Here is a 27,528-nt window from a genome sequence, read left to right on the forward strand (position 1 = left end):
ACACACAAACAGAAAACTTTAGGAATTAAAAAGGTTGCTTATTGTATATTAGTAGCATTTTTCAACCAAAAAAAGTAGGTTGTTGTGTTATTCTGTTTGTCTTTTCCCTTAGGGAGCCTGATATACATTCTCCTCGATTAAAAATAGTATATATTCTTGGGTGTCCAAGATACGTCTTTCACTCTCAGAGTATGTTTTTCTTTTATTAGTTTTATTTTTCATTTTGCACAATGTACTCAGCAAATAGCAGTGGATATAACCCCCCAATATAGTGACTTCCTCTTTCATCTCCTTCTATTTCCTTCTTCCTTCTTTCCTCCTTCTCCTCTTCCATCTCCTACACCTTATTCTTCCCATTTCTCCCTTCTCTCTCTCTCTCTTTAAAAAATAATTCTTGGAAGATATATGGAAGCAAGTTGGAAGATGCAGTCTGTTACTGCATTAGAAATATAATCCTTGCCACTCAGGAGTCTGAGCTCTGAAGACTACAGTTCAAAGCCAGCCCTGGCAGGAAAGTCTTATCTCCGATTGACCACCAAAAATCTGGAAGTGGAGCTATGTCTCAAATGGCAGAGCCAGAAGGAAAGGAAAGAAAGCAAGAAAGGCAAGGAAAGGAAAGATGGAAGTAAGGAAGGGGAAAAAAAGGAAGAAAGGGAGAAAGAGGGAGGGAGGGAAAAGAAAAGAGAAGAGGGGAAAAAAGAGAGTGCCAGAGACAGTGCCCAGGCCCTGAGTTCAAAGCCCAGGGCTGGTGTGTCTGTGTACACATTCTCTCCCCTCCCCCACTCTCTTTAAGAAATGTATTTTTAAACTTCAAAACTATTCTAAGAAGCAAGGATTATAGTCATTTTACCTTTGTAAGCATAAAGGCAGAACCTCTACCAAATTCAGTACAGATTGACCTGGATTCATATCCTGACTGCAGAGCTTACCCAGGAAACTGGCATGAAGTAAGCACTCTGTTTATTTTTTTTTTGAGGATTTGGCTTTCTTTTTTTAATTGTTATAGAGGTGATGTACAGAGGGGTTGCGTTACTTAAGTCAGGTAATGAGTACATTTCTTTTTGGACATTGTCACCCTTTCTCTCACCCTCTCCCAGTTCTTCCCTCTTGTCCCCACCTACACATTATAGTTCATTTTCAACATAGTGTCTAGTGAGTACTACTGCAGCCTTTATTCACCCTGTGTCCCTCCATTGCTAATACTCTTCTCCCTTGCCTCCCAAAGACAAATAAATAAACAAACAAGACAAAAAGAAAAAAATCTTGTAGCCATTTCCTGAAGTTCTTTTTGATAAAGTTATTTTTGAGATACATTATTTTCACCAACTAGAAAAAAATAGAGCAGGAATCTTTCTACTCTGCAGGGATAATTATCTGAAGGAGCAGTAGGAGAATCAGCCTTTCTCCCCATTTATCCAACTACCACTCCTTCTCCACTATCTAGAATACCCAATTCCCACATCATAGCTCATAGGAAAAGGACACAGATCTTGGCACAATGGGGAACCCCTTTACCAAAACTATGGAATTCAACACAAATGAAGAAGCCTCAGAACAGAGTGTAGGAGAAAATGTGTTGAAGGATCCCAGTGACAATAATAAAACTACTAACAAAAGCAAGGGAGTATGATCACAAGATAAGAATGATGGTTATATCCAAGTTAGAGGAAAAGGGTTGTGGTCCAGAAGAGGTGCAAACAGACCCTGCACACCCAAGGCTCTTATACTTCTCTATTTGAGTAGGAGCGTCACAAATGTTCACCTTATTTGAATGCTGTAAAATATCTATCTTTTCATACATACGATAGGTTTCGTCATTTTATTTTTTGGAGGGGGGGTCCGGTCGTGGGGCTTGAATTCTGGGCCTGGGTGCTGTCCCTCAGCTCTTCAGCTCAAGGTTAGTGCTATACCACTTGAGCCACAACGCCACTTCTGGCTTTTTTCTTTTTACTTATGTGGTGCTGAGGAATCGAACCCAGGGCCTCATGCATGCAAGGCAAGCGCTCTACCACTGAGCCACCTTCCCAGCCCAAGGTTTCATCATTTTAAAAGAATGTAACACTCCTAAAACTCTCATTACCAAATAACAGCAAAATATTGGGTTAAGGCAGATCAAACATTCAGAAGCTTTAGATTTGAGAAGAATATATTTGGGGGCAAATATGTAGTAATAGTTTATATCAACAAACTACTCACTAAAAGGTAAGTATACAGCTGGGCGCTAGTGGCTCACATCTATAATCCTAGCTACTCAGAAGGCTGTTTGAAGGCTGTTCACTGTTTGAAGCCAGCCTGAGCAGCAAAATCGGTGGGACTCTTATCTCCAATAACCTACTCAGAAAAAGGCAGAAGTGGTGCTGTGGCTCAAGTGGTAGAACATTAACCTTGAGCACAGAGAGGCTCAGGAACAGTGCCCAGGCCCTGAGTTCAAGCCTGGATCTGGCAAAAAGAAAAAAAAATTATACTGAATAAAAGATCACTGTACAGGAATAAACCAAAAACAAAAGAAAAGTCCAGACTTACTCTCCACACTCTAGCCCCAAGGTAAAAGGTATATTATCCTTTGGGACAGGGGAAGTGCGTTCCTAAGGGTTGTTACAGGAAGAGACTAAAACTTCAGGAAACATCTGCTGATGTGCTCAATGGCATACAATGAAAGCTGACCTCTGGGGAAGAAAAGGTGAGAGCATATGTACAGATTAAAATAAAATATAATGATGGTGGAGAAGGAGCTGAGACACGAAGTCATCCTCAAAGAGAAGGCAGCACCCACACAACCATGCACGCTTAAAATGTGCTCAGACTTCAGTATCTGAAAGGCAAGAGAAGAGTTAGAATCCATTTTGGGATTAGTAACCAGCAAATTCAGCAAATTGCTGGCGTATAGCTGTGGCTGCCAAAGCCAGCCAATGATGAGCAGAATTCAGCCCAAGCCACACCTCCACGCAGAACCTCAGCGGCCTGGATCTCAGGCTCAGTAGCCACTCAGTTACAATGTGGTGGAGGCCACACTGTCCAGCCTTCCCTCCTCTTACTTGACCCCCCATGTCTTGCTGCTCTGTCGTGCTCTCCAATGCTCTAGCTAAGAGGAATTCCTTGCTGCTTCTCCATTGTGCCAACCATGCCCTACTTTCTCTTGAAGGATTTCTCCCATGGAGAGAGACCACTCCCTTGCTTCCTTCTGGCTTGTGGGTGAATGTCACTTTATTGGTGACCCTCACCCTGGTGGCCTTACTTAGATTGAAGCATTCATTCCCTCGGGCTTTGTCAGCTTCTTTACATTCTCTGTGTGCTTATCATCATCTAACTAATACTGTAGATTTTATTTCTTTATCATCTTTCACCCTGGTGGGAGCTGTGTGGAGAAGGAACTAATGGAAGTGTGTCCCTAGCTATGCTGATAACACAAGTAATGTATGTGTTAAATAGAAAAAAAATATTCCTCCAAGAGCTTAAACCACAATGACAGAAGAAAGACTACATAGTCATCATAATAAATCAAAGATGTCAAAGTCCCTCTGCAATCCCTCATATCATAACCCATGCAAATAATGATTATGTAAGATGAACAATACGCAATAAGCAAAGAAAGTCTTTCATTACCATCCACTGATGCAGTGGCAAGCCCTTGACCCAAGGCCTTGTGGTAAACAACTGGAACACTGAATGAAAATATATGGAACAATTGTTTTTAGACATTGGCTAACAGCCAGTGCAGGACCCCAGTTCCTGTGAAAAGGAGTAGATGACCAAGCCCAACAATCACCAGGTTCCTGCCAATAGGCGATTTTCAGACTAAGGAGCAGGAAGTTGGAACAGAGACTGGAGGTCTTGCTAAGGGCAGGGCAGCATGGAGTCTAGGAGACTAAGGAAGTTGGAAGTGGCAGAGCAGAGTTTTGGAAAGAAAAATGTGCATAGGTCTTCCTTTGGATTTTTCCTGGAGAAGGAGTAATTTGTTTGTAGAATGAAATCCTACAACATTATACAAAGAATACCCAGGGAACTGTATAAAGCTTAGCGTTCAGTTCAGTCCAGAAGTAGAGAGTTCTGTGCTCATTTTAGACTCATGCTAGGAAAAACCTCCAGACAGCACTGGAGTGCTCAAATGGAGTGGCAAGAAACTTAATTGCTGGCTCTAGAACAAAGCACAACACTCCTTAAAGAAAGAAACAGAAGTCTAGATCCTTAAGACCCTAACTTTCAGAATATCCATTGGATACAAAAATCGAAAAATGTCAGCCTAGAATTCTTTTTTTTTTTTTTTTTGTCAGTGGTGGGGCCTGAAGTCTGGGCCTGGGCGCTGTCCCTCAGCTTTTCAACTCAAGGCTAGCACTCTACCACTTGAGTCACAGCACCATTTCTGGTTTTCTGAGTGGTTTATTGGAGATAAGAGTCTCGTGGATGTGCCTGCCCAGGCTGGCTTTGAACCTCGATCCTCAGATCTCAGTCTCCTGAGTAACTAGGATTACAGGTATGAGCGACCGGCACCCAGGTCAGCCTAGAATTCTTTCTCAGTTCTAAAAAATTGTTTTCAGTGAATTTTTAAATCTAAAAAAACAAAAACAAAAACCACCTCATCACCCTAGGTGTATGCATTGTAAGTAATGTCCTATCAAGTTCTTCTAGCAGAAGGAAAAGAATGGGGATGGAAACTCAGATCTATATAAAGAAATAGAGGACTAAAAATGGCAAATATGGAAGTAAACTAATAAGACTTTTTTCCTTATTTAAAAAAATGTTAAAAGGCAGTTGAGCACTCGTGGTAAAAGTCATGCAGTGTATGACCCTGGTGACAGCATGGTTTGAATGCTCACCTCTTGAATTGGAAAAACGCAGCTTGATGCAAAAATTAATAAAATAAATTGGCCTCACATAATTTTTAAAATAATTCAGTGTAAATTGATGGCTCATATTATATTTTGAAGCACTGTATATGGAAATACAAGAAAAGAGGGAGAAATGCAGGGTCGGTGTCTTGTATTTTAACTAAAGTTAGTTGTATAACAGAATTTAGCGTTAGACTACCATAAATTAAATTTGTGCTTTGTAAATGTACAGCTTTCAAAAAATTCAAAAGTTGAAGTTCAAACACTGGGGTTTAAACCTGGCCTGCACTTGCTAAGCAATTGCACTACCACTTGAACCACATCTCCAACCATTGTTGCTTTAGTTATTTTTTTCAGGTATGGTGTTGCATTTTTGCCCAGATCTAACCACAGACAACAATTCTTTTTTTTTTTTTTTTTTTTGCTAGTCCTGGGGCTTGAACTCAGGGCCTGGGCTCTGTCCCTGAGCCTCTTTGTGCTCAAGGTTAGCACCCTACCACTTGAGCCACAATACCACTTCTGGCTTTTTCTGAGTAGTTTATTGATGATGAGAGTCTCACAGACAGACTTTTCTGCCAAGGCTGGCTTCGAACCATGATCCTTCGATCGCAGCCTTCAAGGTAGCTAGGATTATAACTGTGAGCCATTGGCACCCTTTCAAAGACTACAATTCTGTCTCTTGCTTCCTACATAGTTGGGACCACAGGTACATACCACTCTGCCTACCTACCTTGTTTGTTGAGATGGGGGCTTCAAGAACTCTTTACCTTGGCTGCCTTAAAGAGAGATTCTCCCCATCTCTATAGCCCAGTAGCTAGGATTATAGGCATGAGCCACCACCCCTTCAAACACAACTGACAATTATGTGGGAAGTAAATCCACTGAAACTGAACAATAGTCATCTCTAGCTGGTGGAACTTTGCTTTATTATATCTATGTTTCCCAAGTCTTTTTTAATAATAAGCAGATATAAAAACATATTGAAAAAAGTATACATTCAATTCCTACTATCTAGTTTGAAAATGATTTCACTAGAAAATGTTTAGAATTCTAATGAGACACACAATCAGCACTTAGTTCTTCAAAGTGTATCTACAGATTTTTCTATGCCAACAAAAAGAATTGCAGTGGAAACCTCATTTTAGTGGGAGTTTTAAGTTTTCATGTTGGGATGAAACCAGTAGTTTTTTTTCATAACAATATTCAGTTTGTATCCTGATGGATCTAGATGGGCTTATTTGTAAAAAAAAAAATTTTTTAAATAGGAAAGGGCATGCTAGCTCAGAGACATAAGGGATTTCTTTGAAGGATTGAAATAAGTGTTGAGACTTTCATTCATTGTCTAATTGTATATCATGACTTTACCTTTTTTATTAGCATAGACTATATATATAAGACCTCACTGTGATATTTACACATGTATACTTTAATCGGCTTTACCCCAACTATATTAATCTTTCTTAACATTCTAACCATTTCCATGTGCTATTTTCATACATATATATTATATATTTCTGTAATATTCACCCCCCATTGGTTCCCCCCACCTTCAAAGAGTCCCTATTTTACAATCCCATCATATTATTAGTTTAGGTCTAGATTCCACATATGATTGAAAATGTGATATTTGTCTTTTTTTTTTTTTTTTTTTTGCTGGTCCTAGGGCCCAAATCCTGAGCTTGGGCACTGTCCCTAAAGTCCTTTTGCTCAAAGCTAGCACTTTACCACTTGAGCCACAGGACCACTTCCAGCTTTTTCTGTGATTAATTGGAGATGTTAATTGCAGATATCTGTCTTGTATGTTGATTTTCATCCTTTTTGATAAATGCCCAAATGTAGTATATGTAGTATAGCACTATCTGTATATAAATGTTTTTTTTAGTTAGTGTGTGAGGCGGGGGTGGGGGCAGGGGGGTCAGTCTTAGGGCTTTGACTCAGGGCCTGGGCACTGTCCCTGAACTACTTTTCTGCTAGGCCAGAATTTTACTTGAGCCACAGCTCCATCTCTGGCTTTTGGTGATTAATTGAAGATCAGACTTTCACAGACTTTCCTACCTGGATTGACTGCAAACTGTGATCCTCAGATCTCAGCCTCCTGGGTAGGTATGCAGAAAATAGAATTAGTCTAATGGGCCTAAATCAAAACTAGTAAATGACTTCGCATTCAATTTTTGGGAAAATACACTCTAAATCCTTCCATTTGTCCATGACCTCTTTATCATCCCTGTGCCATAAAAACATGCTTGGATTTAGCAACAAGAAGAATTCTTTTAATAGCCCATTAGTGCTTACAATATGCAGTGCAAATAATACATTTGAGGCCTCAGCATTCTGGCTACTAGGCTGCAGCTTAACTCTGGCTTTAAAAACAATGTTGGTGTCCCATTTGTTTTATTGTATCACTAGTAGTTTAGAAACAAATGGGAGGAAACACTAGCTCTTTTCAAATGTCAGCAAGCCTGGGTAACTGTCAATGTTTAGAGCTGTCAATCCCCAGCATATCATAGAGGTTTAGGTCAGCAGCATGCATGTGCCAGCCCAAACCTCAGACCCTAACAACACCTTACATTCTCCCAGGTCTCTGCATTAGTGCTAAAGGGACTGCTTTCATAGTCTATAGTTTTTTAATGATCACATGCAAAGGCAAAACTTGAGTGTATTAAACTCTATGATTAAGTTTGGGGGACTTAAATGCTGGCCACTTCTGCAGTGCTCACAATTTGATTGTGAAATAAGACATTCAGAAACTCAAGTCTAGAATCAAATGTTTAGGTGAGAAACAGATGATGTTATAGAAGTATAATCTGTGTGGCATAAATCCTAAAATCAAGGTTCCCATATTATATATCTTGCCTTGACATGTGGGGAAATCAGGAGACCCTCAGATGGCTTACCAGCAAGTCCTTCTCCCCTTAATTCTGCTCCCATGAAGAAGATCCAATGGCTTTCTTCTCAATGATGTACTTTATTAGGTCTGGGCTTGTGAGTCAGTGGTTACAGGACCTGCCTAACAAGCAGGAGGCCCTGATCCAAACCCCAGTACCACTATGAATGGATATGCTTCCTGCATATCACTGAGCAGCAGTTTTCAGTGCCTTGCCAGCTTGCAGAACTAATCAAACAAGCTAATTCCATCCTCCGGTGGAAAGTCAACACCCACCCTCTGGACACCATATGGCTACTTTCTGCACCCTCTGGTTGTTCACTCTGTTCTCAAGTGGAATCATCATATGACCTTACATGGTTTACTGTCCTCTCCTCTCCCACCATTAATGTATATGACTAATTAACCACTACCAGCTTTATCTATTGATGATCCCCATACTGTAACTCTAAGGCAGGAATGTGTCCCTCACAAATGGGGTGAATATAGCTTGTTCTAATCGAGGTATATATCTCACTGTTGTAAGAGGTCCAATTTTATGGGGAGGGGGAGGAGAAGACTCGTAGTGGCTGTCAAGAAACTTTTTGTAAAGCAGGTTACTCCAGAGAGATAATAGTACTCGTGCTTTAATTGTTTGCATGTGGCCTTAGTTTTATTTCTGGCATTCTTTGCCTAAAGGAACTTATAGACAAGAGATGATAGCCAAGCAAGGGATAGTGGTGCATGTCTGTAATCCCAACACTTCAGAGGCAGCAACAGTGGGATCACAAGTTTGAGCTAGCATGGGCTATGTAGTCAAAACCCTTTGTGAAACAAACAAATAACAAGAAATGATAACCAAATAGCAAACAATGTTGATTTCATTGGCTGAACAAGAACCCTGTTGGACAGTAGAGTTAAGGTAGAAGGTCAAAGTGAACCTTCACTCCTGTATTCTTTGTCCCCTTTCCGGCAAGCTGTGTGGTTATGGCTCTGGGGTTCCAGAGGTGACTGTGTGGAGATGGCGTGGCCAGCTGAGACAGATCCTGCCTATGTGGTCCACTTCCTGTGACTAGCAGTGAGTGAATGGACCATCCCTGAGCACTGACCTTTAACCAGAGACTCCTTCCCTCTGCTAAAAGGATCCCCATCAGAGCAGTTTTGGACAAGCTGATTAGCCGGACTGTTCTCCAATAGAATGAGAGCAGGTGGTGACAGGGATGCTAGAAACAAACAAATACTAAAACAACAACAAAAAAAAAACAGAGAGGAGCAGCAGGCTCAACAACAACCAAACAACGAAGCCTAAAATAGAAATGAAACCCACACAAATAAAAGTTACAGGAGAGCCTGGCAGCAAAGTGCAAACTGATGCAAACTGTATTTGGCACAGGGACAGTTGCCTTCTCTGGGAAAATAACCCCCAGAGAGGGATTTCAGGACACCGGAACAGGCTAACTATTGGATTTTCCACAGATCCCTGAGCATAAGCAGCTGTGACACAGATGAAGCCAGGACTCTGGGCCACACTTCCCATACCTATACTCTGTGTGGCAAAAACTTGTCCAAATGCCACATTCCTCTCTGATCCTGCTTTACTTTTCTCATAATAAAGGGAAATTCTGTCAGACTTCTTTTCTTGAGTCCTACAGCCCCAGAGATTGGCAGAGAAAGCGCCTAAAAAGGAAACTTAACTCAGGGGAGAAGTTTGCTCCTGGGCTTACTGTAAGAGGATTAAAAACCACCCCTAAATTTCCAAGCTCTTGAAAAGGTTATAGCTGCTGCAGTAATTAACTTCTTGAAACACATAATGCTATCATAATTGTATAAAGGAAAAAGAGAATAGGTTGGAACAATAGTTTACAAGTAATGATTTATGAAAGCTTTATTTGCTGGGTTGTTTTGAAAAGAATGCATTGGTTGGGAGGTATTTGGGGCAAACTACTCATTAATTAGAAGGGGTGTACTTTTCTTTTAAAGAACCTCCACTGTGATTTCTTTATAGGCCTAATTTAAACTCTTATTGCTTAACACTAATAGAATCTTGAGGCTGAAGGCATGGTTCAGTTGGTAGAGTGCTAGCCAATGAGCCAAAGCATCAGGTGCCGATTTCTAGTTCCATTCTCAGACCTAAAAAAAATAAAGAAAAAGAAAATAAAAATAATAGAACTTTAATTTCTCTCTTAATTCTTCACTTTTATAAGAGAGTAAAGCATTTTTATTTATTGTAGGCCTGCTCGTCCAGATCAAAATAATTACTACTGTCCAGCAGTTCAATGTCACAAACGGAAAAATCAAGAATGGGAACCATGGCGATGGATGATAATGTACTAAATCTGTTTCACCAACCATGGAACCTAATGGCTGTAAATTGTATATGGTGGCATTCTGTAAGTAGACTGGGCACACTGTCACCTTTGCTTCCACCACTGACTGACTTTGCTTCCATCACTGACTATCATGTTTTCCTCCCTATTGCAGTCTTCCTGAGGCCCTCCAATCACCATCCACTCCCTTCACACCAGCTGACTTTGGGCTTTCTAGTTATATTCACCCAATTGTATACCATAGTGAGGTTTTTAAAATTATTTTTAAATCTTTATTTTTTTAAATTTCTTTCTATATTCAGCTTTTATTACCATGATTGAAAGCAAGAAGTTGAGGAATCAGATGACAGGTTGAGAAAGGAAGAGGCAGGGAGAGGAAGAGGGGGAGAAAGAGGGACAGGAGGAGAAAGAAGTAGACTTACCTAAACTCAAATCTTGGATCTATCAATTTCCACCTGGGTGACCTTAGATGAAGGGCAGGAAACAGATAAGAATGAGCAAAAGTGGTAGAAATACGGGAGTCTTGCATATGCTAGGAAAGTATTCTGCTACTGAGCTACATCTTCATCCCTTGATTCTTTGAGGGCCTCGTTACGTAGCTCAGATGTCTCCAAATAAAATCCCCCTACCTCTTCTGCCTCCAGAGTGCTGGGATTATAGGCATGTAGCATCATGCCTAGATCATTTGTTTAAAAAAGATTAGCAACTAATATAACCCAAACTTAAGTCTCAAGGAATTTAAATCATTTCCCTAGAGTCATAAAGTTAGTGTTTAAACACAAATCTAATCCCAATGTTCAATAAACATTAGTTTTTCTACCCCTAAGGAAAACAGAGTGGCAATTTGTATCATCAAGGGATCAAAGTAGATTTTATGGGCAGAACCTAAAGAACTTGTTGTTTAGAATAAAAGGATATTTTAATGACTTTTTTAATGTGGAGGTTCACTAATTACTATGTTGAACAGTTTTTATGTGTCCATAAAAATCACTGAAAAAATTAGAAGTGGTGTATATTTGTAGGACATAAGACAGGATTTTTATGGGTCAATTTCACTCATAGACTCTTTCAAATTGCAAGACTGAAGTCTCAAATCAATGAATTAAAAATCTCCTGGTTTAGTAAAAATAGAGACTTTGCACAGTATACTTTGAGTTGTTTAATAATTTTATATATAATAATTGTCTGATAATGGTCTAAAGAAAAGATAACTATATCTTTGAAATTCTTCAGCTAGAACATGAAAATAGTCTTTAAAAGAAGGTAGGAGACTGGTATAACCCTGTCTTCACTGTATTTGATGTCAGTGCCCTGCATCTTGTATATATATTTTTCTAATTGGGGGAGGGGAAGGGAAATAACAAAATGCTGAAACAAGGATAGAGGCTGACCTATTGTAACAATGAGATATACAAGACACTATGTTGAAAAGGAACTTTACAACTTGGGGGGGCAGGGAGAGGAGGAGTCAGGGAGGTGGGAAGGGAAGGGATGGTAGGGGAAAAACAAAGGAGGAGGTAACAACGCTTGATAGGAAATGTTCTCATTACCTTACTCATGTAACAGTAACCCCTCTGTACATTCATAAAATACAGGCTTCTTCTTTCAATCAGATAAATTTCAAAACTAGTGATTTCTAACAATGATTTTCAGTAACTAGGCTATATAGTATTTCTAGAGATTAATTTTTTTAGATGTTAAATTTATGCATCTATGTAAGTTTACATATATATATTCAAATATCCAGGATCATTTGTATCAGAAGTGATATACATATATATACAAATATATATATATATATTATATATATGTAGAGAGTGAGAGAGAGAGATGGGGGTTAGTAGGGGATTGAACTCAGGGCCTTGCTTCCTAGGCAAGTGCTCTACTGCTTGAGCCATACCCCCAAGTCTTTTTCTTCAGTCATTTTTCAAATAGAGTCTTAATGTTTTCCCCCTCAGATAGATCCTGGACCTTAACCTACATCTACTTCCTGTATAACTGAGATTACAGGCATGCACCATCACACCTGGCTCAGAATTATACTAGAGATTTTCTATATATATAATTATACTAAAATTTTTTCACATTTTAGGAGATGTCATACTTGTTTTCTTTGTAATCTCTCTTAAATGTATGATATGATGTATAATTGAAGGACCCTTCCATATGTGTAACTCAACTGATCCCATCCCTCTTCAAAGATAGGCAAACTTGATACTAACATATCTCATCCCCACTGCCTTCAAATAAATTTATATTGTGTCTTAATAAAATTATTATAATCCAATGTAATGAAACAAAGACCACATAATATATGTGCTTGACGAATCTACCATTCTGATTTAAATGATAGGAAGACTGCTAACAGTAAACTTTTAGAAAGTGAGACTCTGTATCAACCAATGGCTGTGAATTGTGGTGCAAGACTGTTATCCCAGCTAGAAGGGAAGCACAATGACTAAGTGCAGTGAGTGGTGTGGGCCTGTCATTCCCAGCAATGTGGGAAGCAGAAGTAGGAGGATCAAAGTCCAGGCCAGCATGGACATAAAGTGAAAACCTACCTTGAAAATAATCCATGCAAAAAGAGGCTAGACTCTTAAGTGTTCAACCAACCATAAGGCCCTGAATTCAATCCCCAGTACTGCCAAAAAAAGAAAAAAAAAGAAAAAAGAAAATTTAATAATTTAGGTATAATATCTTAGATGAGCAATCCCCATCCTCTTGTGGTTCCCCACGTATGGTGTGGGAGCTCAAATAGCACTTGAATTTTTAACTGGGACAGTACTAGTAAACTTGCAGTTGTGAATTATTCTTTGTTGACAAGCATCCAAACTACCTATCATGCATGAAAAAATTATGTACATCGTTTAGGCTGGTGTTCACTGGTGTTTATTTTTCAGACATGAAGTTTCTGATAGAATCTCTGGAAGTGATCTTAAGATGATTAATTGGCTACCTATTTTTCATAAGTGACAATCTATAGCACAGAACACTTTAAGTGCTTCTCCTAGGTCAAAAAATTATTAGCATAAGCCACTAATAGCAGTCCAGTGCTTTTTCTGTATAAAAGTCAATAATTATTTTAAAATCCATATTATGCAGTCTGCTATGGAGAATGTACCAAGAATAACTGGGCTTTTATAATAATATGTTATCATCAATACTGTAATTTACCATGTGACTATGTTCTATAATGTTATAGATCATTGCAGTTTTCCTGGCACGTTTGCATCCCTAACAGAGACTTCCTTGTAAGAGATATATTTTCTTGTTTTAATGTTTTTCATGGCCTTTAATAAATCCTAGGCATATACACACTACTTAATAGTTGGAAAGACATTGACACAAATATATTTTAGACAGATACAATGTGGAGGCAGGTGAAGTGGAGGCAGGTGAAGTTGTCTGAGAAGAAAACTGAGATGACCTCATTTATTTTAGGGGACATTTTTTGGGTGGGGTCAGTTCTCAGGCTTGATCTCAGGACCTGGACTCCTAAGCTTTTTTTGCTGAAGGCTAGTGGACTACCACTTGAGCTACAGCTCTATTCCAGCTTTTTGCTGGTTAATTGACATTAAGAGTCTCACAGATTTTCCTGCCCCTGCTGGCTTTGAACCATGATTCTCAGATTGCAGCCTCTTGAGTAGCTCGTTTTGTTTTGTTTTGTTTTTTGTTGTTGTTGTTTGTTTTTGCCAGTCCTGGGGCTTGAATTCAGGGCCTGGATACTGAGTTTCTTTTGCTCAAGCTGAGTGCTCTACCACTTGAGCCACAAGACCACTTCTGGCTTTTTCCGTTTATGTGGTACTGAGGACTGGAACCCAGAGAGGGCTTCAAGCATGCTAGGCAAGCACTCTACCACTAAGCCACGCTCCCGGCCCCTCCTCATTAGTTCTTAACAGGCTGCTGAAGCTGTGCCTGAGTGACTGGTTTCCAGAGCGAAAGAGATTGATATAGGTTAAATAGAAAGTAGAGTGAATGGTGAGGCAGGTGACTAAATTTCAGATATGTGGCAGCCTAAAAATGTGGTTATGAGTAATAATGACGAAGCCTGTGTACTAAGCCTTAAACACTACTCTTTTTCCAAAACCACCTCTGTTCTTGTAAGAGGCAAATTAAAAGCTATTTTTACCAATCCATGTTAATGAACTAAAAGTCCCTCAACTTTGTATCAGCCCTTTGATCCGATCTGGTTGGTTGGTTGGTTGGTTTTTGCCACAGTCTCTTTGCAATCACCTTGGGCTCCAGAAAAGAGAAGATTCCCTGATGAGTATTTCGTGTGGAAGGAAAAGGACCCCTCAAACAGGAACGCCTTCAACTGATCTTACAAGAAGCAGCCAGAAACTGAGCAAATCATCCACCAGGCAACTTGTCCCAATGATAAAGGGATAACAACTTCTCCAGAACTTCCCCAGAGATAAAGACTTGAGCGAACAGTCAACCAAGCTATACCTGTGACTTGGGACTCTCCCACTCCTCCCCCCTTCCACTCCCCTTCTCCCTCCTTAACCTGGGGCCAATGGCTGAAGATAATACCGAAGCGCTGTCTTCCCAAGGCTGCCATGTAATAAATCAGTAGGAAGGTTTGTCGGTCGCTCAACAAATGCCCGGTTCTCAAGGAGGGAGTCCAATAAATTGTGAGATCCTTCCTCCCGCTTTCTGGTTTTCAACCCACTTTTTCCATACTTATTTACCCACTCGCACTGTCCTCCCCAAACACACACACTCATACACACGCATACACACTCACACACTCATACACACTCACACAACTCAACACCCACACACTCATACTCACACACCCCCCACACACTCATACACACTCAACACACTCATACACACTCTACACACATACACACTCATACACCCTCATACACTCACACATACACTCACATTCATACATTCATACACACACATACACTCACACACGCATACACACTCACTCATACACACGCATACACACTCTCACACACATACACACATTCACACACGCACGCACACTCACACTCTCACATACACACACACTCGCGCGCGCACACACGTGCACACTCACACACTCGTACACACATGCATACACACGCACACTCGTACACATGCACACACACGCACACACTCGCACACACACTCATACACACGCACTCATACACACTCACACACACACGCACACACTCGCACACACACACTCATACACATGCACACACTCGTACACAGACGCACACACACATGCACACACACTCCGTCTGTTAACGAGGCCCACCCTCAGGAGTCTCACTGGGTGTCCAGTCTCTTTGTCCACTCATCCCCCCCTAGGGCTTCGCGGTTCCTCGGTGCACCGCAGGTCGGAACCTCGCCGCACGCCCCGCCAGCCCTGCAGAGGGATGCGCAAGCTCAGGAGCAGCACTCCAAGGCCGGGCGCGGCGGCCCCGCGACCGCGCCTCGCGCAGCCGCACTGGGGCTCCGCTGCCCATTCTCCCGGGCCGGCCGGCGGCAGCCATTGCGCCTGCGCACTGCGGGTCCCGGGCTCTGGTCCCTGTCTAAGGAGGGGCTCCGGGAACTCTGCGGTCGCTTAGCAACGCCCGAGTCACAGTGGCGCGGGGCTCGCGCCAGCCTCGGGGCAGGGCTGAGCCCTGCTCTCGTGAGGCTCCTCCATGCCGCGTGCCAGGCCGTAGCGAGATCATGGAGGGACAGGAGGAAAAGCACCAGTAAGTGCTGGGATGTGGCTTTTTTTTTCTTTTCCCACTTGTGCAAATTATTTTCCTTCTTCCCGCAGAGGGCTGGGGAAGAGACCCAGCGGAGGCCGCCTGCACCCGGCCCAGGCCCAGCCCCGCACCCGGGCCCAGGCCCAGCCCCGCACCCGGGTCCAAGCCAAGCCCCGCACCCGGCCCAGGCCAAGCCCCGCACCCGGCCCAGGCCAAGCCTCGCGGTCTGCTTTGTGATCTGCAGACGCTGAGCTGAGGGGATGATTCCTCTTTTCTTTGTTTTTTTAAACTCACTTACTGAGCACTTGGCCGATTACCCGGATCACGGGCCTTCCGTTCTTGAAGTCATCTTGAAATCATTCCTTCTCGTGTCCCACACCTACTGCAAGTCCTGTGGGTTTTACTTACATAGTTATCTCTGCTTCCCACGGTGCAGCCCTGCTGTGCACCCCACCTGGGCCCAAGTCCCAGCCGCACACTCTGCACTGCGGTCCCTGCTTCCCTCCCGTGTCATCTGCAGCTCCTCAGCAAGGCAGGGTGGTCTCTATGACATAAAGAGGTGACTCTTCTCCCTGGCCATCACAGTGACAGCTCAGGCGCCCGTCCACACAAGGCCTACACACCCGGTGCGCTACCGCAGCGGCTCCCTGCTGTCATCTGCAGAGATTCCCAAACATGACAAAATGACCATTTCTAAGGGACAGCCGGCTCCACCCTCGCTGAATCCGAAGCCCTGAGTGTGGGAGCAGATAATCTGTGCTCCGACTGGACTTCAGGAGACTGTGATGTATTGAAATTTCGGTGATTCTCCCAAACAAGATATGAAAGCTCGTTAAGATTTGTACGGAGTTAGGGACACCTACTTCTAAAGCCTGTACTTCTGTTGTCAGAACAGTCGTTCTCAACCTGTAACGGGCAAAGAACCAGCTGCATAGATTAATTTAAATGGTTAACTTGAAGCCTGTATCTTTGTGCTTCTAACAGGGTCATGATGGATGCTAGTGCTGCTAATCCAGAGACCAGTTTGTGTTCTAAGGAAGGGACATTATCTACGAAGTTTTTGCAGTCAGTACTCTGCTGGAATGCCATCCCTCGGAGTTCCACCTAGCTCTTTCCCTCCTTTCTTTCTTTTTTCAATTGCCACCTTCACAGTACAGCCTCTACCCTACCTAAAAATGCAGCCTACCTCCCACATGCAGCTTGCCTTCTCCAAACTCCATTCTGTGCTTAGTGCTTGTCCTGACACAGCTGTGTATTTTACTTTTTTTCCCCCCAATCTTACTTCTCTCTCTAGAATACAGGCTGTGTGAGGACAGGGTTGGGGTTTTTGTTGCTGTTTTTCTGTTTTTGTGTTTTGTCTCTGCTGAATCCTCCTTGCCCCTAACACCTGACAAACAATAGCAGACAATGAGTGTTGACAGAATGAGTAATTCAATGTTATTCTCACATCTTCCACACCAGCTGTCATGCTTTTAAAGAAGGAAACCCAGGTTCAGATACTGAATGGCAGAATTAGGATTCTAGTCCAGGCCTAACTAATCAGTGGCTTAATCTGCATTTCCTTCTACAAAGAGACCTCTGCCTTCACATTTCACACTTTCTGGATCATATGTAGGAATTCATACCATAAATGGTCATCAAAGGGTGTGAGCAAGCAAATAGCCACACTTCTTTCCTTAATTAAGAAAGACTTCAATCTAAGATGGGCAAGGTGGTTTAGGCACTTACTCCTAGCTACTCTGAGAGGCCAAGATCAAGGGATTGTCCTCCAAGGCAGCCCAGGCATAAAAGTTCTCAAGACTCCATCTTCTTCAATGGCTGAGTGGGATGGAACAGGCCCTTTATCCCAACTACTGGGGAAGCACAATAGGAGGATCATAGCCCAGCCTGGCCTGGGCATAAAGCAAGACGCTACCTCAAAAATAAGCCATGCAAAAATGGGGGATGTGGCTTCAGTAGCGCACCCATGTAGCAAAAGAGAGACTCTGAGTTCAATCCCAAGTATGGCCAGGAAAGAATTCTAGTATAAATGTATTGGAGGGATACAACTATGAGAAACTTAGGAAAGCCAGTGGTCCACAATGATAAATTAATTGGTCCACTAGTCATAATCTTTAAATAAATGCTAGTATCTCTGGAAAGGTCATAGAAAAGAATTGGAACTTATTTACACTTGACCAGTAATCAGTTTTTCCAAATCCTTTGCAGAGAACTCAAAGGGATTCTGAATAGCCTTTGATTGTATAGTTGAGAGTTGTGGGTACATGACAAAAACAAAGCCATAGTGGAAAGACAATTCTAAAAGACTCACCACAGATATGTGAATATTATAAAGTAAAACCATTTACCTTTGGTGAGCAAGACACTTTCCTGAGTGTGGGGTAAATAATAATGAATGAAACAATCTTTGTGTCATGCAATTTATTGACTAATAAGGGTATTTATGGTATTTATTACAAACAAGAACTGAAGTACATATTATTATGAATTGTGGTTGTCATGAAAGAATGGATAAAGCATAAAGCAGAGAAGACATTGAGTGGGATGAAATATTATTTACACATAAAATGGAATGACATTTTGTCACGTGCAGGAAAATGGATGGAAGTGGAAATCATCATGTTAGTGAAATAACCCAGACTCAGACAAAGACTGCATATTTTAAAAAATATGATCTAAAGGAAAATCCCCAAGGACATGAACATAAAAGGAGATCTGTCTAGGGGGAGGAAATATTAGAAGAGGAGAAAAAGAAGACAAGGAGAAGAGAATATGACCAATTTATATATTTACCAAAGAAAAAGGTCATAATAAAGCCCACTTTGAAAATTCATGAGAGAATGCATGGAGAGAATGGAATGTAGGATGAAGGAAATCTAGGAAGAGATTTTGAAGAGGGGATTTTTCAGCTTAAGTCCTATGTGATAATTAGCCACACTGTCAGAGAACCAGGAAGAGCAGCAGGCAAAGAGAAGGGTATGTGCTAATGCTCTGTAGAGAACAGAAAATGGAAAGCAAGAGCAGAGAAGCTTGAATGAGGTTGAAGAGATGTTCAGGAGCAGGTCATAGAAGAGGTGTGAGGTGTTATCGGGAGGAAATATTTTTTTTTGTACAGTCAAGGGTTTTCATTGAAAAATGAGTGACATGGCTGGGTCCAGTGGCTCACGCCTGCTATCCTAGCGACTCAGGAGGCTGAGATCTGAGGATCACAATTCAGAGCCAGTCGGGGCAGTCTGAGACTCTTTATCTCCAGTAAATCACAGAAAAAGCCAGAAATGGTGCTGTGCTTCAAGTGGTAGAGTGCTAGCCTTGAACAAATAGTAGCTCAAGGATAGCACCCACGTCCAGAGTTCAAGTCCCTGGACTGGCAAAAGAAAAGGAAGGAAGGAGGAAGGAAGGAAGGAACAAAGGAAGGAAGGAATGAACGAAGAAAGGAAGGAAGGAGAAAAATAGAAATAAAGAGAAGAAGAAAATGAACAACATGATGGAAGAGATGGCCTGACTTTTTAAGGCAACGTAGGGTTATGTTTGAAGGGCTGTGGGTAAGGAAAAATAGAACTCTCCATTCTATGAAGTTGGAATCTTATCGACATTCCTCCCACTTGGATTTTAAAGGTTTCTATGTAAAAAGCATTCAGAGTAGTTGATTTCATTACTATTTCATTATATTTCAAAAAGTTTTTTTGAAATAATTTCATATTTATGTAGCAGGTGTAGTTCATAAAAACACCAAAAATGGTCAGATCAGATAAGCTGAAGTGTTTTACCTGTCGTGGTTCCTTCCCCACCCCACCCCCATGCTTGATGGTAGAGCTCTAGCCAGTGAGTCAAAGCAACAGGTACCAAATTTGAGTCCCAATCTTAGACCTCCCCACCAAAAAGAAGAAGAAGAAGGAAGAAGAAGAAGGAAGAAGAAGAAGGAAGAAGAAGAAGAAGAAGAAGAAGAAGAAGAAGAAGAAGAAGAAGAAGAAGAAGAAGAAGAAGAAGAAGAAGAAGAAGAAGAAGAAGAAGAGAAGGAGGAGGAAGAGGAGGAGGAAGAGGAAGAGGAAGAAGAGGAAGAAGAAGAAGAGGAAGAGGAAGAAGAAGAAGAAGAGAAAAGAAAAAGAAATATTGGTGGTCATTTGATAGCTTTTATAAGTTTGCCAGGTGAATTTTTAGAGTTAAGTAGCTGTCCTTGACCAGAGCAGATGGCTAAATTTACTAGGTTAAACAGGGGAGGTCCGCTCTAGATCATAAAACTTTTAAAGAAAGCATGTTCAGATAATCATGTAATTTAGTCATATGCATAAATACTATAAACATGATTTGTGTCATTAAATCACTAGTATTTCCCCCCAAAAAAGAACCAATGTACTGCACTACTATATCAGAATGACTAATCATTATTAACACATTAACCAATCCAAATTTTAATAGTGTAAGTCTATTAAACACTATTAATAAAACCTAAATTGTCTTAATACTTGAAACATACTTAGGTCTTATTTGATTAGGACTCTGTACAATGCTTATTGGGGTAGAAAATTTACTATTTAATTGTGTTTTTCAGACAGGACAAAATAGAAGATGATGGTATAAAGTATGTAACTAAAAAAGAAGAAATCGAACAAGAAAAAACAATGCAACATTCAACATCTTGTGTCCGGAGAGGACGTGTAAATTATGCTAAATTCATTAACACAAATATGAGAACTTACAATGAACCAATTCCCTACATAGATCCAAAAGAAGGGCCCGAAGTGCAGGTTGGACAGATGTTTGTTGTATTCAAATATAGATTTAGATTTGGAAGCTTTCTTTGCAGGATAATTTGGTCACAGCTATTTTAAGGAAGGTGACTGCTTGTCTCAAAATAGGATTGTTGATAAGCCAATGGTTAAAAGCAGTAATCTGGAACTGTTTTGGCAGATAACTTTGTTATATAAACAATATGTATTTAAGACAAGAATGCAAGTAATCATTTTCTATATTGGGTAGGGTTGTAGCCACTCAGTAGTGCGTGGGGACTACTAAAGGAATCCTGTAATGTTGTTTGTGGCATATATTCCAAAAACTTCACCCTACTCAGCTATAAAATGGTAGCTATAAAATAGCTACCATCGACTTAAAGTATATAGAGTGCCAGGAATTAGCTTTGTTTTTATATAAAGTATAATTTTTACAACGCTTTCTACAAAGTATTATTGGAACTATTTCAGAAGTGATAATAAATAGCGAGGTTAATGAATGTATCTGAGGTAATATAGTAAGCAAATACTGTCTCTGCTGTAGGACAGTTGGCTTAGCCAAACCTCTGTTATTCACTATGCCATCCTAAATATATTCCATTACCATTTTTTAAAAGTTAGGGTTGTTGAGGTATGATTATTATATTGTTTCCCGTTGGAATTGTTACAAATTTAAACACTGGCTTAAAGCGACAGAAATTAATTCTCTTACAGTTCTGGTGTTCAGATATGTAAAACCGGTGTCACTGGCTTTTGGCTGGTCAAATCCTTCTAGAGGTGCTGAGAAACAGTCTGTATTTGTCTTTCTCAACTTCTGGGGCTGCTTATATTCCTTGGCTCATGGCACCTTCCTCTTTAGAACCAGAAGAATCTTATAATCCAATCTCTCTGATTGACTCTCCTGCCTTTTAAAGGGATCCTTGTATTCTATTTGGGGTAATATGGGGTAATCTCTCCAGCTCAAGATCCCTCATCTTGACTGGGCACAAAGGCTCATACTTGTAATCCCAATTACTCAGGAGATAGATATGGGGGAGATGGCAGTCAAAGAAAAAAGTTAGTAAAATTCCCTCTCAACAAGCCAGGTGTAAACTTGTAATCCTAGCTATACCAGGAGATGTAGGTAGAGGCCAACATTGGACAAAAGAATTGCAACACTATCACAGAAAATAACTAAACCAAAAAGAAAAGATTCTAAATCTCATCTCCAAAGCTCCTTTGCCATATAAAGTAACATATTTAGAGGAAAGCTGACCTTTTTAAAGATGCAGTCCTGTGAGCTGTGTAAAGTTCTAGTTATATAATCTTACCATGATCAAGTGATGCAACATCTCCATCACTCAAGACTCCTGTAATCTTCTGAAGCCCTCCTCTTTTTCTGCACTAAGGACTAATGTTGAAGTTACTGGATGCAGTAAAAAGGGTCTTAGCACAGTGACTTTCAATGAAAACTAATCTGATTGCCTGGAAATTTCCAAGTACTGGTCTTTAGAAAAGGCTTGTCAGAGTGTATCTTTCAGAACACTAGCCTTAACTCACATACTTGAAAAAATAAATTTCTAAAATCAAGTAAGTTCTGGAAAAGGTGTAATTTTTATGTATCTTTCTCAGAGTGTCACTACTACTATCAGTGTATAAAGAGTCAGAAACATCCGTGATAAACTTGGATAACTTGGCTTATCTTACTTACTATTTTGCAACTTTATTTAGCCATGGGAAGCCCTTTCACATAACATCTATTAATCTTAGTGTTACATAGAACAAGTCCAGAGTGGCAGCACGAATTTACAGTTGCACCAACAGTCTTCGACTTTTTCCCCTCCTTGCTTGTTATTTTTTTGTTTTCTTTATCATTGCAATTCTGACTAGAGTGAAATGGAACTTCAGTGTCTTTTTGATCTGCATTTCCTTTATGTTTAAAGATGCTGAATACTCCTTAATGTATATTTGTACTTCTTTTGAGCTATTCAATTTATTTGCTTATTAATTTAATCATTTTGGTCTTGGTGGGGTTTATGTTTGGCAGCTCTCTATATAATCTGGATAGGCTTTATCTGATGAATAGCTGGCAAGTTTTTTCTCCCATTCTGTAAGTTGTCTCTTCATTCTGTTAATTATTTCCTTTGTTGTACAGAAGCTTTTAAATTTGTTAATTTGTATTTGTATTTCCCATTTCTTCAGAATACTTTCCCTAACAGGAGAGTCTGAAAGTTACTAAGACTTTAGGAAAACCTATTCATTATGCCCTTTACATTTGTGAGACAAAGGAGAACATTTTGGTAAAATTCTCAAAGAATTTCACTTGAACAGTAACCTGGTATCTCTGTTTAAGAAGAGCAATTGAGCTCCTAGCACCCATGGCTCACACCTGTGATCCTAGCTACTCAGGAGGCTGAGATCTGAGGATCATGATTCAAAGCCAGCCTGGGAACCCACCAAAAACAGAATCCTACTGATAAAAGCAAAAGCACTCATGTCTCTTAAAAAGTTTCACCTCTTAGTACTGTTAGAACACAATTTAGGGCTGGGAAGGTGGCTCAGTGGTAGAGTGCTTGTCTTGAATGCATGAGGCCCTGGGCTCGATTCCTCAGCACCACATAAGCAGAAAAAAAAAAAAAAAAAAAAAGCTGGAAGTGGTGCTATGGCTCAAGTGGTAGAGTGCTAGCCTTGAGCTGAAGAGCTGAGGGACAGCGCCCAGGCCCAGAGTTCAGGCCCCACGACCGGACCCCCCACCCCCCCCCAAAAAAACCCAAAAACCAAAGCAAAACAGAACACAATTTAATTTCTATGTCAGCTTTGGAGTGGATAAACTCTCAAACCATAGCATTAAGCATCCCAAGGGAGTTTTACTATAAAAAACTTTGTAAGACACATACCTTATATCATTTGTGGATCAGAGACTTACTTTGCTAATATTTGAGTCTCTGGAAAAGAGATTCTGGGTAAGTGAATCATGAAGAAATGTTTGAAGGACTTAACTTTTTTAAAAAGAAAAAAAAACAAAACTAAAACAGTACTGCAGTTTTTTGCTTTTTTTTTTTCTTTCTTTTTGTTTCCATGCAAGTGTCAGTGCTTAAATTCAGGGCCACAAGATTTTGCTTGTCTTGTTTGCTCACAACTGGTACTCTACCACTTCAGCTATGCCCCCACTCTAGCATTTTGCTAGTTAATTGGAGATAAGAGTCTCAAGGATTTTTCTGACAGGACTAATCTTCTATCCTGGGTTTTCCAGGTCTACATAAGCATTCAAGACACCATCTTGGAGTTAGAATTACCAAACCTGCCTCTATGTCTTAGTGTCTCAATATCAGATTTTCCCAGCCAACAGAACTGTGAGCCAACACATTTCTGTCCATTATAAATTACCTAGCAAAACAGACTAAGACACCTACTTAGAACCTGTGATTCTTTGCTTTTGCAACAATATAGTTAAGTTTCTGCTTATCTACTTTAGCATTCCATAAGAGACTTGATGTAACATAGTGTTTAGGGGTATGCATACATAGGTGATGGGTCAAATTGTGGTCATGTGGTTGTGTTTTGGCCTGCTAGAGACATAGTTTAGGGGAAGTTTAATCTCCTGGGAGTCTCCTCCTCTGGAAAGTGGGGGGTACCTACCACATAGAACTGTAGAGAGAGAAAGATAAGGCTATGAATTCTAGACCTTGTACATAATAAGCACAATGGTAATTATGGAGTGGAGAGCTGGAAGAGGCAGCACTCTGACTCAAACAGTAAGTCCTGATTATTTTTAGCCACATAGTGAGAAGACACCATCTGCTTAGGTAATCTGTCCTAGAATTTTCATTGGATCTATATCAAGTAGTCTTAATTTGTAAAATTTATCTTTTTAGCCCATTCTGAACATCTGGGTATTAGCCAGCTTCTCCAGAATTCCCTGGATCCTAAATTTCTGGAGTACTGCCAGAAATCACCTATTTGCAAATGCCTGTCATTGCATTAGTCCTGGTAACAAGTTGTCATTAGCCCAAAAACCTAGCATGAAAGTGACAGAGTGATATCTAATTCTTTGGTCTGTTATTCAGGTCTTTGCTGTCTCTCTCTGGTTCATGCTTATCTTATCAGATAATTTCCCTTAACAAACAACCCCACCTTGAGTAGTCTAAGTTTCAGCTTTGAACATTGTAATCCTTTCCAGATTGTTCATGTTTGATTTTTTTATTCTAAGCTTTCTCCCAGAAAAAAAAAAACCTTTTTTGAATTTGATATTGTACATTTTTTCAGAAGCTTAACTCATTTGAGAGCTGACTTCCTATGCAGCCACATGGGATTCTCTTTTATTTTTAGTTTTACTTTTTGTTGTGCTAGGGATTGAACCCTGGGCCTCACACAAGTTAAGTGCTCTACTCTACCACGTGTGCTACCCTTTTGCTCTTGTGTTTTGTTTTGGAGAAAGTTGTTGTTACCTTTTAGTGGTCTCACAATCCTTCCTTTGCCCCTTGAACAGCTGGGATTACAGGAATGCCCTACCATGCCCAACTCACATAGGGTTCTTTAGATGCCTCTTCTTTTTTATATTAACTTAACCTTGATTATAGTGTAAGAATTTTATTACTAGAATCTAATATTCTCCTTGAATTATATTTTAAAAATTTGGTTCCTAGTTTGTTTCTGTGCCAGTCCTGAGTCTTGAACTCTGGACCTGGGCTCTGCTCTTGAGCTTAAACCTCAAGGCTAGCACCTTATCACTTGAGTCTCAGCCCCAGGTAGTAATAGGAGATAAGAGGCTCATAGACTTTCCTAAACCAGTCTGGCTTTGAACTGTGATCCTCAGATCTCTAACTCCTGAGTAGCTAGGATTATAGGCATGAGCCACTGGTGCGGCTTTTTAAAAATTTTATTTTCTTATAAGCCAGTGTAGGTGCTGGCATGTCCTTAAGGTTACTTCATTACCTCATCACATCCGGGAACTTCCCAGAGTTCCAGTTGCCTTCCCTCAGGTTTTCTTTTTCCTGATCAAGCAGATTTAAATTTTGATTAGAATTAAGTCAAGTAACAACTGCTTTCTCAGCTTCTAAGAGATGAAATGGTCCATGTGCCACCAAGGAATTCATCAGGCCTCCTCCTCCTGCATGCCTAGCTCTGAACATCCACAATTCAGTCACATCGAGCTGTTTCTCCTTAGAACAAAATATTGTTGAACTGAGTCATTAGTGAATTGTAAATCAATGTGATTCTCAAGCAGCATTTTATTATAGTTACATTTATGAAACAAAATATTGCTTTCAATGAAATAGAAGAAAAAGCAATAGAATAGAATAGAATAGAAAAACAGCCAAATATTGTCTCATATATAAAGTAAGATAATACTTGGGAAAATTTGGTTTCAGTTTCACATTCTTTTTATTTTTTTAAATTATTATTATGAAAATACCGTACAGAGGAGTTACAATTACATGGGCAAGATAATGGTTTCAGTTTTATGTATGAGTAACATCATATACTCTTGTATAAATGTATTTCATGATATAAATCATCTACTAAAAACTTTTTTTTGCCTTTCCTGGGGCTTGAACTCAGGGCCTAGATGCTGTCCTGAAGCCTCTTTATGCTCAAGGCTAGTGCTCTACCACTTGAGCCACAGCTTTTTTGAATAGTTTATTGGAGATAAGAGTCTCACAAGGACTTTTCTGCCCAGGCTGGCTTTTAACCGTAATCCTCAGATCTCAGCTTCCTGAGTAGCTAGGATTACAGGCGTGAGCCACTGGTACCCTGCTTACTAACAACTTTTAAAGGAAGTAGTGCTGTGGCTCAAAGTGATAGAGCAAAAGAGCTTAGAGACAGTGCCCAGGTCCTGAGTTCAAACCCTATGACCAACAAAAACAAAACCATTTATAACCAACATTTTAGATGATTACACGTTTTCATAAAATATATTGAGCATATTTTTAGAGTAAATCATGTTTTATTATTTATATAATAAAATTAGAGTACAAAATGTAATAATATAACTTATTTATTTTTTTAAAGTTTTATTTTATTGTAAAGATGCTGTGCAGAGGAGTTACATGAATAAGGCAATGAATACTTGTCCATCATTGTTACCCCTTCCCTTGTTCTTCTCCCACTATCCCTCCCCTCTCCATGACTTGTTTATTTTGATCATGTTATATGTTGATAGTAGATAGCTAAATAAGAATTTAGGAGTTGTATTTCAGCTAAAAACTCTATAGGTGGATTTGTTTTTAGATGCCTCTTAAGAAATATAGTCTTTGGGCTGGAAGTAGGCTTCAAGTGATAGAGTGCTTATCTAGCATGTGCAGGAGTCCTAAGTCCAATCCCCAATATGACCAAAAAAAAATTAAAAAAAGAAATACAACCTAGGAGCTGCAGCTACTTAGGAGGCTGAGATCTGAGAATCTCAGTTTGTATCCAGATTGGCAGACAACTTCTCAAGACACTTATCTCCAATTAACCAGGAAACTGCTGGAAATAAAGGTATGGCTTAAGTGATAGTGTGTCAGCCATGAGTGAACAGAGCAAGAGCTTGAGGTCCTGAGTTCAAGCTCTAGTAGGGGTGTGCGCGTGTGCACACACACACACACACACACACAATTGCAATCTTTGTGAAAAGATACTTATTCCTAGATTTAAGAACCCTATTTGAATACTGGGCTATCTAATAAGTTAAATTATTGAACTTTCACAGAAAACACATGAAAATGTCCAACAGTATTCAATTTTGCTTCCAATTGTTTTTCTCTATAAAGAGTCACTGGTGGCCATCTGAGTCACAGGAGTGTGGACGACCACCTTTTGACAGTCAGAGTACCCAGAGGAGTGACTTCCAAAAACCAACAGGTCAACTGTCTTATCCAGTCAAATACAGCAGGCTGCAAAAGCCTTCTTGTGGAATAGGTAAGGTTAGCAGTGGTAAAACCTCTTTTGTTATCTCAGTTTACTACTGTTAAGATAGACTTCTCTACAGGAGCAGGAAAGACACACTAGTTCAAGTTCCTATGACTCTACCAGGCTATCTTCTAGTAGACAACCTATTTCCATACAATTCTAATATAATGTATTGAAAATTGCACTGATCATGAATACCAACTTTAAGATCAGAAACTT

The 27,528-nt window shown here is 40.2% G+C and overlaps 1 protein-coding gene and 1 long non-coding RNA gene across 2 annotated transcripts in view; one reads left to right on the top strand and one right to left on the bottom strand.

Annotated features, from left to right (window-relative positions):
• Window positions 1–9,587: 9,587 nt before the first annotated feature.
• Window positions 9,588–12,641, bottom strand: LOC138829285 (uncharacterized). The gene is made up of 3 exons (XR_011372526.1): window positions 12,578–12,641; window positions 10,439–10,480; window positions 9,588–9,819 (listed from the first exon to the last, which is right to left on the bottom strand). It is a non-coding gene; the product is annotated as an uncharacterized lncRNA (long non-coding RNA).
• A 2,958-nt stretch (window positions 12,642–15,599) lies between these two features.
• Window positions 15,600–27,528, top strand: part of Cimip6 (ciliary microtubule inner protein 6) — a 55,153-nt gene continuing 43,224 nt past the window's right edge. Inside the window, 3 exon segments of the mRNA XM_070025618.1 lie at window positions 15,600–15,715; window positions 20,262–20,457; window positions 27,171–27,318. Coding sequence (XP_069881719.1) covers window positions 15,690–15,715; window positions 20,262–20,457; window positions 27,171–27,318 — 370 coding nt within the window. The 5' untranslated portion in view covers window positions 15,600–15,689.

This window comes from Dipodomys merriami, unplaced genomic scaffold (assembly GCF_024711535.1).
Source record: "Dipodomys merriami isolate MVZ:Mamm:240054 unplaced genomic scaffold, mDipMer1.0.p SCAF_17, whole genome shotgun sequence".
Lineage (NCBI taxonomy): Eukaryota > Metazoa > Chordata > Mammalia > Rodentia > Heteromyidae > Dipodomys > Dipodomys merriami.